Consider the following 12968-nt stretch of genomic DNA (forward strand, 5'->3'; position numbering starts at 1 on the left):
AAGAAGGATCTAACTAGCGCATTACACTGCACATTAATTACATATTTAAAAACAAATGTAATATATAATGCAATCACGCTAATTGTCATTAACTTCAAAGGTATTTTCTCCTTTTTTGAATTTGGTGTTCAGTTAAACATGTCATATACTCATATAAAATAAAATAATATAAATATACGATACTATCCTCCAATTACATTACAAATTGACCCACAAAAATAATATATATATATATATATATATAACAACCTTAGCTTTTACATTTTTCATTCACAAGCATCTGGGGAAAATGTCAACCACCATGTATCAAGATCAAAAGTCAACCCAAAAGTCTGTAATACGTTGGCACCTATTATGGACCAATTATGACCCGAACTACGAAAACCCATGCAATATTTTCTCCGATACAGTATCATCACTTGTTGTTGTCTTGCTTCAAAAAGTATTACATTGTTTTTAAAATAAAATCTAACAACTGGAAAATTGGCCCAATTAACATTATTACCTGCCAAATAGCAAGTATCAAATGGATCTGGTGGATTTGCATCCAAAATCATACCTTTAACTTCAGACCTAAATATATACCTAAATTGGACATAAACATCAGCAGAAAATTGTGAAATAGTGGTTCCTGTATCTACAAACATACCACCATTTTTATCTGCACCCAAATTCCAATGTGCAGGATCAATAGGAACTTCCCTATCGTTAATCGTAATTTTCGACAAGTTTCGTAAGTAGTAAAATGAAGGAAACATGTTGCTCCTCATCAGGGTTGTCCTTATTCCTGTTGTCAAATTAATTTCACATACGGTCAGTAAATTTTATTTTTGAAAAAAAAATTTATCTACTATATCATTAAAGTCACAATTAAATTTTACCTACTACATTCAGAATAACAACAATTTACTATAAAAGCCAAGCTTTTTATGGAATCAATTTTCATGTTATGTTATAATATATATTCTATATAATGACACTTCGTTATAACAACCAAAAAAATTCAGAACAAATGAGGCTATTATGGAGAGGTTTAAGACAAAATCTACTCAAAATTAAGATGAATCTACTGCTGTAATGGATAAACTTTAGTGACTTTATAAACTTGCTTTAATATCAGAAAACTCTATATTTGAATTAAAAAATCACTTAATATATATAAATAATATCCAAAACCTAGTAAGTTGTCGTTATTAGATTATTCTAACTCCGCCTATGATTGCTTTAATAGCAACAAAAAAAAAATAGTACGTGAAATGAATAACTCACCAGTTTTCCATGGGGTTTTGTGAAAGTTGAGTGTAGATGGCTTTCCTGAGGTAGAACTAGGAATGCAAAAAGAGAATAATGTAGCACCAAGTTGTGACTGTAATGAATATTTCTCAAATCCATTAGTATATAGACCAGCACCAAGACCAGCAATTCCACTGATTAATCTTGGGAATTTCTTAACCCCACTCATTTGATCTTTCCCACAACCAAATATTATTTTTGCTGAATCTTGGATTGAAGTAAATGTTATCATTTCATAAGCCATAAATCCAGTGGAGACTGAACCATCGCCGTATATTGTTTCATAAATACATTTTTGTTCTCGTCTAGAGCAAGAAATTCTCTGCCCTTGGAAACAACTTGAAGTGTCAGTGACACAATTAATTTGTTGGAAAGTTTTGGAGAGTGTTGAATCATATAATAAATTTCTCCTTTGTTCATAACATTTATTTGCTTCACATGGACCACATTGCCACCAAACGTGACGACTTCCAGTGTCTATAACCAAAAGTTCACGTTGTAATTCACTGCCAATCCAAAAGGGACTCACAATTAAACCACGAGCATAATAGGCTGCTGTAGAATTTTCAGATGAGTATTCAGATTCAGGCATAGAAAATAACATTTCTTGAGCAAAACGAGCATCGAGTAATGAGTCATAATCCTTGAACTCTGATTTTTCGAATACATCGCGATGGTAAAGGGGAAAACTGTAAGAGGATGTTGAATGATAAGAAAGGTTGGAGATATCAAGAGCCATGAAATTTTTTCTGGCTTGCAAAATGGATGTGTAATTAAGGGAAAGATGAATGTTTTCACTTGTTAAAACTGTGATATTGGAAAATAGGAAAAGTAACAGTGTCATGGCTAGAACATGGAGGAAATTTCCCATGTCTGAAACTTAATTACTCGCACATTATGTGCTTAAGTCCTAGCATTTATATAGGGCATATATTCTAATTAAATTCTTTCTGATCGGCTTATATCTTTCTAATCAAATCTTCTAAACAGGGAAAACATTAATAAATGACAACGCCAAAAGTTATACGTTGATTAGCTTGATTCTTTTCCTTTTTCATTCTTTTGAAATCTTATGAAAGGAGCAAGTTAGGGAAAACATTGATGAAGATATAAATGGTTAAAATGTTATCTCGATTGATGAATGGACTAAGGATGGCAACAAAGCTCCTCTCTATTTCTTGATCCGTAGAAACACTTGTAGGATTGTACCTAAGATAAGTGGGTTACGAGTGGGACTTTTTTTTAAAATGATTGTGACTGTCCGAGTCAGCTTGTACACACCTCGATTGAATAATTTTGCTCACCAAGACATAAACAAATAGAAAAAAATCACCTAATATTTAAATTAAACACAATAAAATTCGTACTTTCACCTTCATATCGTTTGCAAAAGAAACGAGACATCTAAATTGAGAAAAAGCAAGAGTATCGTGCATCATCTTTTTTAAGAGCAATTATAGACCTGAGAAAAGAGCACGTGGCATCATTTTTTATAAGAACAGAAAAGATGTCCACCCCCACCCCCCCCCCAAAAAAATAAAAAAGATAGACCTAAAAGGGATCAAATCCCTTCAATCCGAAAACAAAAATTAAAAATAAAGAAGTTAAAAACAGGGATCTCCAATGAAACTATACAGGAGCTGTTGAAAGGAATAGGCTGCATTAAAACTTGTTTGCAAGTACTCTACCGTGCCAGACAACGAGAAGCAGAACAAAAGCACAATCCAAAGGAGACAATCCAAGGAGAATAGACATCAGGAGGTTTCGGCTCAATTAAAAAGAAATCTTGCAAAGAAATAACAAATTCATGTTAAAAGATTTTGATTTATTCAGTATCTTATGTACACTTCCTAAAAATGTAGAAAATAGAGGTTGCAACCAAATAACTGAGTCAAAAACAGTCTTCAGCGCTCGTAGTATCTTCACCATCATCAGAAGAATTATCACTGTTTGCATCGAATGTCAAAATGAGTTGCAGAAGCTCTCTTCCAACCTCTGAATTGTCTTCACTGCTCTCCGGGTTTGTTCTTTGCCTTTGCAGTGAAAATAATTGCAACATTAGGTCCTCTGGAGAAGCCATGCGATGTATCCAGCCCCTTGCTTTAGGTCTTCGCTGGAAACAGAAAGTGCACAATTATCAGCACATGTAAGCGGCATTAGCATCTTCACGAGAACTAACATAATCCCTGTTACTGTTGCAACATCATCATTCATCAGTGTCATTGTCATTCAAGTCATCATTGTCATAGTGTGAACTGCTAGGAGCATCTTGGTCATTATCAGAGGAATTGTCAAAATCAGAGTCCCCTACAGTGTCAAAAAACTCATCAGGATTTCTATACTCGTGGATATCTAAATCCTCAAACCCATCATCATCATCAGTGTCATCATTGTTGTCGTCATCATCCATATCATCGAAGAAATCATCTTCATCTTCTTCCATATTACTATCATCTTCATCCTCATTGTCACTACTACCACCATAATCACTGTCACTCCCGTCATCAAAGAAGTAGATCCCATTGTCTTCATCACCACCATAACCAAACAAATGAAATCGGCGAGGTACTGAACCCTTAATTTGATAGAAATATTAGAAGTTAAATTAGAGCTGCTTTGGCTTCCATAAAGATCAAATAGCAAGGATTTGGGATCTAACATCGTTTGTCTTTTAGGATAAGTCATGTATAACACCCTTACTACATGCATGAACTTAACACACTCATTTAAGGAGTCAGGTCCATAATGGATAACAAACAAAGCTAAAATACGACTTAGAGCCCGTTTGGATTAGCCGGAAAAAAGTAGCTTTGCAGCTTTTAAGTGTTGGAACTTGTTTTATAAATAAGCAGTTACCTGTTTGGATAAAAGTGTTGAAGCTTAAAAAAAGCAATTGAAGTGTTTGGTAAACAAGTGCTGGTAAGCACTTTTTTCTGTTAACAAGACAAAAATGGAGTAAATTGGGCAACTAATAAAGAAATGACGTCATACAAATTGGAATTAAGTCTTAAACCATATGAAAGAGCATATATAAATAGAGTAAATTGGGCAACTACACAAATCAAGAATCTATAGTACATCCCGGAAACAAATCATAGTAGTATTCAATTTTAATGGGTAAAAATTTAATACCAAGACTTGTTTATGATATTCATAATTCCAAAACTTTGAAAACACACCAGCGATTGAAATTCAACAGGAATATTATACTTACGTGGACTGAAGAGGCTTTCAAAATTGGAGCTAAAGTTGGGGAAAGTTATGGAAGAAGAGGAAGAAGAAAGCAGAGGCTGCAATTTCGGGAGGAAGAAGAAAGCAGAGGCTGCAATTTCGAGTTTTCTACTGAGGGGTAATTTCGGGATTAAGAAAAATTATAAGGGATAAGAATGTAATATCCTTGGTCAAAGCAATATGGCTTTTAAGCCAATTTCGAAGAAGTTGGGTTTACCCAACTTGTTGGTTTTGGCTTTTTTTAAGCAGATTTTACCTTTTTTAAGCCCTTTTTTTGGTTGCCAAACACTTCCAGAAGTTAAAAAGTGCTTAAAAGCTGGTTTCCATCCAAACAGGCTCTTAGTCAGTTCTAGCTTAAACAAGATATACCCTTTTTGGGATATTTGACTCTACCATTATCAAAATTAGTTAGTCTAATATGATCACATCGAGAGTAATCTTTTTTATGAGAAACACAATACAAGAGTGCTGGCATAAAGATAATGATTGAATAATGCACATACATGGATTAGGACTACACTGCAGAAATAGAAGAAAAAAGTAGCTAATTGAATAAATAAATTGCGTCCCAGCACCACTGAACTCCTGCAACCCCCAGAAAGATACTCGAATCTTTTCAAACTTTCCGCTTCCTAGATTCACCTGATCCTGCTTCATTTTCCAAGTAACATTCCTTAGCTTTTTTTTTTTTTTTTTTTTTGGGCCGGGGTGATATAAAATCCTTTCTCAGTAGGACACTTCAGTGAAACTAATTCATCTTTTTTTCCCAGCAGAGGGAAACCTCATACCTTTGTGGCTTTCTTTTCTTGATTAGGTGATAAAATCTAGTACTCCATGTAACAGGAAAATTCCCAGAATGCAAGAGGTATAACAGAAGTGCTGAATCAACACAAAAATGATTCTCTACTAAATGGCATTCAATCATGTGTAATAACTAGAACCTCATCCATGCACTATACCTTTGTCGTTTTCTGGATGATGGCTACCAAAATATTTGAATTTTTTTGGATGAATACAACAATAATGAACAAGAGCATCCTCGAGAGCTTTTCCAGATAATATCAAGTTAAATGAAGTTTAATATTGGATGCAGCTGAAATAAAAAACATTCAAATTTCACAAGATGATATTTCTAATAGTTTTGATACTCCCTATCAGGTAGATAATGTTTTTACGAAACCAAGAGAGACCAGTACAAAGTTTGAATGTACAATTGTCAACCATTTATTGTATAAGTAGAAACCCCCCTAACTGTAGTCCCATTACTAGCTTAGCTTTACTCGTGTGATCAGGATGTGTAGGCAGCTGAAATCAAAGAGAACATGCTAATGCATAATTTATTACCCCTACAATCTTGGGTTATACCTGAAAATGATGAACCAAGTTATAATGACCCAATGATAAAATCTTGAGATATTGAGAACAATTAAATGTTTCCCATCCATTGTCCATCAATAGAAGTAACTTGTGTATTACTTCCAACAAAACTGTTAGGAAGAACAAGCTAAAGAACCTACAACAACGAAATTTACCTCTTCATATTTGAGTTTTTATTTTGATATCACATACCTGTTGAATATTTGCAGGTAAAATAGCTCTTTCAATGGCTTTTGGAGTCCATATCTTTATGTCACTCTCGATTCCACTGCTGGCTAGCACTGCGGTATGAGGATGGGACTCAATGCAGTTCACTACGCGCTTATCTGCTTCCATAACACGAACAAGATCCCCACCCTTTTTCTTCCATATGAAAATTCTACCACAGTCTGATCCACTCACCACATATTCACACTTGGGCCCGAAAAAATTCACGCCCTTTACTGTTTCAGAGTTCTTGTGCCCCTTGTAGACTTGTGGACCAATGTTTTCTCCCATCTCTATGTCAGCTGGAGATGCACCAGATTCGTGATCTTGGCTCATTTCACCCTCATCACTGTCATTGTACAATGGCGAAGTAGGGGATGGATCAGGTCCCAGCCCCATGTCCTTTGTGAAAAGATAAATAAACTCTTCATTATATGTAAAAAGAAGCTCACTCTGGTCAGAGAAAGCCAAGCCTGTTATCCCCACGTTCTCATCACCAACTAGATGTGGGGGACAAAAATAGTCAACCGGTTGGCCAAAATCAGTGGATCCATCCCACTTATATTTGCGGATGTCGAAAATTCTTGTAAATTCATCTGATCCAGCAACAGCAAACAAATAGGGATTTCTTGGATCTATTGTAATTGCATTTAGATGAAGTACGGACATATATCTCCTCACCCGCTGAGGTCGGCAAGTAAAAAGCTCTGTAGCGGTGTTTGTTCTCAAATCTATCTGTAAGAACACATTGAATCAGACCATTTGCCATTTAAAGCTCAGATGAAAAGAAGCTATGAGAAACCTCAACCACAACCATACTTATTTTTCAAAGTCTCAATCTCTTTGTATTTCAGTGTTTTAGCATTTCTGTTTTGCTTTTCTTATTCCCATAAAGCCCATAGATTTTTAGCAATCATTTACAAAAATATAAAGGACATTATGTCATTATTTTACTTCAACATATACTCCTTAATAGTTTGATTTAAAACTATGTTTACAACTTTACATATATACTGTTTCCAAGCATAAGGACAAAGTTGTTCCGGTAAATGAGAGGGGAAAAAGGAAGAAGAAAAGAAGCAATCTTCTACTACCAGCGAAAGAGATCTATTGAATTCAAACTAATGAGTAATATCATAAATATAAGAAATTTTTCATGAGATGATGCAAAGGGCTATAGAACTACAGGAACCATGACAGTAACTCACATGTTGAACTAACCCATCTTCTCCACAAGTGTAAAAAATATGAGGGCTTGCAGGCTCAATTGCCAATTTGTGAGCTCGTCCTTGATGTTTGGCCAGTAACTTGGTTTCCACCTTCCCATGATCTAGAATCTGTGCTTGTCTCACCTGCATGATTGTTATCATTAAATTGTGTAAAATAACAGTATCTTTTTTCTCACTGGATGCAGTAGCAGAAGCAAACTATAATAGCAGAAGTGAACTAAAATCCTTTTGTAATTTTGAAGTAAATCTGCAACTCCTAAGAAGGAAATAAGTGCCCTCCTTTCAGGAAGATCAAGGAAATAGAGGGCAAAGACAGCATACCATTTAGGAAGGTGATGATCTACATGAAACATCATGAAGAACGAAACCCACAAAAAGAAGTTACCTGTCCATCTGCAGCACAGGTAACAATGCTTCGATCATCAGTGTATGGCATAATTTTTGCTTGAAAGACATTGTTATGATGACCTGAATGGAACGAGAGCACAACTTTCCCAGTTTCCCAGTCCCAGAGTATGACCATTTGGTCATCAGAGCCTGATATGACTATGTCCCCATCAGCATTGAAGCTAACTGTATTAACACAGCCCCTGTGCTTCTCCAGCTTCCGCAAGACATCAAGTCGGAGCACCAGATCCTGGTACAACAGTTAGCAGGCTCCAGGTTCTGAGAATTTCTTGGAACATAAATAGGACACAGCTAAGAATCTTTATTCAAATGAATATAAGCTCTTCAGCTGATATCATATTTAATATATTTTCAAAATAATTAAGGACGCAAATGGAGAAGGTATTGCGCTTATAAATCACTTCACCCTTAACTAAGTCGATGCAACAATTAAGCAAACTGATTTTGTTTCAAATTTACAATCCTATCTCTCTCTCTCTACTTGTTAATGAAATAAAATTTCCTTCTCAACACAGAAAACAAAAGAAAGTTAATAACACAAAAGTTGAGACAAACAATAACCTACTCCACCTTTGTCCTAAGCTTCACTTAGTGAAATAATAAATGCCACATAATCTTTGATCATCTTAGGCTCAGTAAAACTAAAGATACAAACATGAATTGATGTTCAACGGTTAAGCAGCAGCAACAATAACAATAATAATAAAAAATGGGGAAAGCACCTCAGCTTAACATCTTTCAAGGATCACAATCAGTAAATGTTTAATACAATGATTTATGTATTTCCAGCATAAAAATAGGCGAGACAATGTCACCTTCCTTTTTTTTTTTTTTAAGTGACAAGTTCGCCTTGACATATTTCAAGAGTTATCATAAACACATGTAATTAACAACTAAGACACTAACGATCAGAAAATTTCATATTTACATCGCAAGAAATTAACTTCAGAAAAATTTAAAAAAAAAAAAAAAAAAGTTGTACCTCAGAGGCAGCGAGACGTTGAGCGAAGTTTCTGGTAGAGAGTTGCCCAACTTCACGTTTCCAAACATCCACAACTGCACAGTCGACGCTACTTCTCGTCCTTTTTCTCATAATCGCAATCAGAAATTGACTCAATTTGATGCCTGCCTTTTTGGTTCTTCTACTATTTATATAAATTACTAGGGGTCAAATGACAATCGGATTGATTGAGACTGAATTTAATTGAGTTTTAATTCTTTATCAAACGTCAATGGAGGATTGGAAGAAAGAGAGCGGCCCCTTGGAGGATCTCGCCGCGACTATACGCTTTGTTTCTTACTGCTTGTTTTTTGCAACAGCGACAAGGAAATAAAGAGACTCCATTTCCCTTCTAATTCTCTCCCTAAGTTTTTTTTTCTTTTTTCTCTCTCTTTTCCGGTATTCTTTCTTTCCGTAGGATTTTGTTTTACTCTTACTCTATGTTTCCATTTTTTTTTTTGGGGGTAGGTCTTGTAAATAAGCAACATTGTACTGCTTATTTACTAGTGGGATATTGCTTACACCTTGTTTGGATGTTTGTTAACAATTGTATTCCTATTATATTGTTATTCTAAAATAATGTTTGTTTTGATTGTTTATTTAAAATTGATTGTATCGTATTGTTAAACTCATTATTTCGGAACAACCAAAAATCTCATTTTATGAAATAATTGATTTGGTGTGGTGGGATCATTTCCTATTTTTTATTCTAATTATGCCCTTACTTATTACTCCATAATTCTATTTTATCATTTAAATTTTTTTTATTTTAACTTCAAATCTCCAACCTATTGACCTACTTTGTCTTCTTTCATGTTTTCTAGAGTTGGTTTGCCCCGTTCTTTTTATTATCCAAGTCTCTGTTCGATTCTTTGTCTCTTTTCATTGTTTTTATTTATTTATTTTTTTGTTGCTAATATTAGTTAACCTTTTTTACCCAGGTTTTTGCTCTTGTTTCCAAGCTAGGTAATTAATGATAAATAAGTAGAAAGAGGTTTTCTTACATTATTTTTATGTGTAATTTTTGATAAATTTTATTTAAAATAATTACGGGTATTTTCGTGAACTTATCGGTTACAGTACGGTACGATACAGTCAAACCAAACAACAAAAATGTTATTTAACAACAGCAATCTATTCAAATATTGTATTCATAAAACGATATAATACAATACAATACATTATAAAACGATGAGTAAACAATGATCCAAATATAGTGTTATTCTTTAGTCTTGACTCAGCAAATATAAAATAGTCTTTGAACTATGGCACCCGAAATGACATGTGTCTATTATGAATTATCAAATTTAAGCTACATACCAGCAGAAACAAACTTACATTTGCAAAAAGGCAAAATACATAAACGTCCCTTTGAGTTATCTTGAACGATCATATGAACACCTTCACTGACCTCATTACCAATTAGACAGTTCTTCTCTACTGAAGTGCAACCTCGTGAACCCCTCACGCTGACATGGCAAAGTGCGTGCTTTATATTAGTATTTGAGCGCGTGAGACCCTTAAAATTAAGTCTTTTTCTTTTTGTTTTTTAGGAAAATGTCCAAAATTACCCTTCTACTATGGTACATTGTTTACTTCTGCCACCCGTTATACTTTTTGTCCAAATCTATCCCTGCCGTTAACAAAGTTTGCATAATTGCCCCTAACCCTAATGTCCCTCCACTATGGCAGCCAACCCCTCTAATATTTTGTCCATGTTAGCTGCCAAGTCAGCAGGTCCCACTAATTAATCCACCCTTTTTCTTATTAAAATATTCTCATCTTCTTCTCCTTCTCTTAAGTCTTAACTCAAGAATTATTTTGGTCGCCATTTAAAGATCAAAACCACCATATTTAAAGCTTTGATGAATGCTTCCAATGGAGTCTTTAGATCTCTTTCTAGTTCCAAGTTATCTCCAGAATAGCTAATCCTGATTTTATAGCCCACGTAGTTAAGTTCAGATATTTTGAAAACCAAAGATTAGCAACAAATCAAACTCGGACAACAAATAACTCCTAATTATCTTTTAAAAATTCAAGCTTTAAGCCCAACGAACCCAGGTAATGGTGTTTTTCAAAAGTTCTACTCCAGATCTTAGTGAATTTTCAGCTCCACAAACACACAACCAACTGAATTTAATTTCCAATAAATAATAACATATATTTTTCTCCTCAAATTTGAATAACTTTTTTTCCAACCACAACTTTGATCTCCGAGCTAACCTAGCACTAGGTGCTTGTAATGTTCAACTCACTTTCCACCCAGCAACCGCCAAATGATTCAAACAAAATCAATAGAACCTCATTTGTTCTTATTCTTCATTGAGAAATCAGGCGTTTAACTAAAAAATTATCCAAAATAGAAAAATAGTATCTACTTCATATTTGTTCTTCATGGTTTGCTTCTAAAATCTGATATCTCACTAATTCTTATTCTTCATTGAGAAATCTGGTGTTTAACTAAAAATGTATCCTTGATCTCTTCTCTTGAAACTTGGATTTGGAAGTTGGGTTTGAAATCCCAACACTGATTTGGGGTTTAGAACTAGGCCATCATTGCCGAGTTTAGAACTTTGAATCTGGGTTTGCATTTTTGGAGGTCAGAGGTATGTTTGTTCTGAATCTGATAAGCTCGTCGAAATCTTCTCGAAATATAGAATTATAAGTGAATCTGTAAAATGCGATTGACGAGTCGAGGCTCTCAGATCTGGAAATTCATCGAAGTTATGACTCAAATCAATTGGGTGTTCAAATTTCTTGTGGGAAATACCTTGCGAAGCTTGTACTAATATTTAATTCTATTTGGAGAGGATTCGAACATCATAAGCTACTCGATCTCTTGGAAATTCGAATTTGAGGTTTAAAAAAAAAGAAGAACGATTGAAATTGAATTTTGAAGAACTTTAGTGACTTGGCAGCTGACATGGATAAAATATTAGAGGGGTTGGCTGCCACAGTGGAGGGACGTTAGGGTTAGGGGCAATTATGCAAATTTTGTTAACGGTACGGATAGATTTGGACGAAAAGTATAACGGGTAGCAGAAATAAATAATATACCATAGTAAAGGGATAATTTTGAACTTTTTCCCTTATTTTTTACATTAACCTTAGATTATGTGGACCCCACTTAGCTTCATCTTCATACTTCTCCTTCTTCAGTCTTCATATTTTTCACATTTGATGAAAAACAAGAATAATTGCTTTCAATATACATTGTGTTGCTTATACAATCAACTATAAGCATTTAAACTGCTATGGCAGCCCAAATAGCAAGCTAGCATAGGAAAATTGGCATCTCAAATTGTTGTGTTTTTGTCTCCTTCAACCTCAAAAATTATCGTTACTATTTCCATCACTGCTACTGCCACCACCGTAAGAACTCCGTCCACCTCCTCCACCTCTACTGTAGCTGCCTCCACCACCACACAAAAAAGCATACCAAGCAAATACCTTCAATCTGTCACCCTAATAAGCCCATCCGAAAATTTCTTCTCCACTATCTTCATTGTTACCATAAAGGAGCATTTTACATCTTTCAAAAAGTCTAAAGAAAATTCAACGAAATAGAAGTTAAAAATAAACTCAAAAAGCTCCAGTTATTAATGAAATCAAATTACTACCATCTCCAGTTTACTTTTTATGGCAAGAATTTAATTTTATTTGTGAACAATCTCATCATTTCTTCCTAAAATCTCATCAGCCGCCACCTCCCCTCTGTCCCGTAACCCCCTTCAGCCACCATTTCATCACTTCTCCATAAAATCACCATTATAATCATGCCGGCGAAATCCACAGCTCCATAGCCACTTTCTCACCTTTTTCTTTCTCCCTCACAATAATATTTCTTTCGCATAACTAACAACCATAGATAGTCGTCGATCCCGTCGCCCCATTTCTACTTTTTAATCTTCTTTCCACTATTGTAACCCCAAAATTACCTATCTAAGAAGTCATTATATTTTGGCAATGGGATCCGACTGCGGAGAAAAAGAAGTCAAGGTAGGGGAAAAATTGCAGCGGCTGGTTTAGGGAAACTTGGAAGAAGAAGAAGAAAGGATGGGGGGGATTATTTTCTACTTTTTTTTTTGGTAAAAAACTAAAGCTATTTTCTTCTCTTTTTTTCCTTTTTCAAAATACACGTATAATTTTTTAATTCGTTCTTTTTGCACATCAGCGCGATTGTATTTCACGCTTGTGATCTGTTATGTCCACGAGGTTGCACT

The 12968-nt window shown here is 34.7% G+C and overlaps 2 protein-coding genes across 5 annotated transcripts; both read right to left on the reverse strand.

Moving 5' to 3' along the window:
• Positions 1-21: 21 nt before the first annotated feature.
• LOC104085709 (protein ASPARTIC PROTEASE IN GUARD CELL 1-like) lies at positions 22-2164 on the reverse strand. The gene is made up of 3 exons (XM_070197086.1): positions 1270-2164; positions 506-661; positions 22-26 (listed from the first exon to the last, which is right to left on the reverse strand). The coding sequence occupies exons 1-3, from the start codon at positions 2162-2164 to the stop codon at positions 22-24; spliced, it is 1056 nt and encodes a 351-aa protein (XP_070053187.1).
• Positions 2165-3079: 915 nt separating this feature from the next.
• On the reverse strand, positions 3080-9200 carry LOC104085700 (uncharacterized). 4 transcript variants are annotated; one of them, XM_009589800.4, is made up of 5 exons: positions 8728-9200; positions 7723-7974; positions 7317-7460; positions 6094-6843; positions 3080-3406 (listed from the first exon to the last, which is right to left on the reverse strand). In XM_009589800.4, exons 1-5 carry the CDS (start codon positions 8836-8838, stop codon positions 3185-3187), a joined length of 1479 nt encoding a protein of 492 aa, XP_009588095.1. In that variant the 5' UTR covers positions 8839-9200; the 3' UTR covers positions 3080-3184. The 4 variants fall into 4 exon arrangements, with proteins under 4 accessions (XP_009588095.1, XP_009588094.1, XP_009588098.1 ...); XM_009589799.4 differs by having other exon boundaries at positions 3080-3868; positions 8728-9198; XM_009589803.4 differs by having other exon boundaries at positions 3080-3868; positions 7723-8003; positions 8728-9197.
• Positions 9201-12968: the final 3768 nt, after the last annotated feature.

The sequence above is a fragment of the Nicotiana tomentosiformis genome, chromosome 1 (assembly GCF_000390325.3).
Source record: "Nicotiana tomentosiformis chromosome 1, ASM39032v3, whole genome shotgun sequence".
Lineage (NCBI taxonomy): Eukaryota > Viridiplantae > Streptophyta > Magnoliopsida > Solanales > Solanaceae > Nicotiana > Nicotiana tomentosiformis.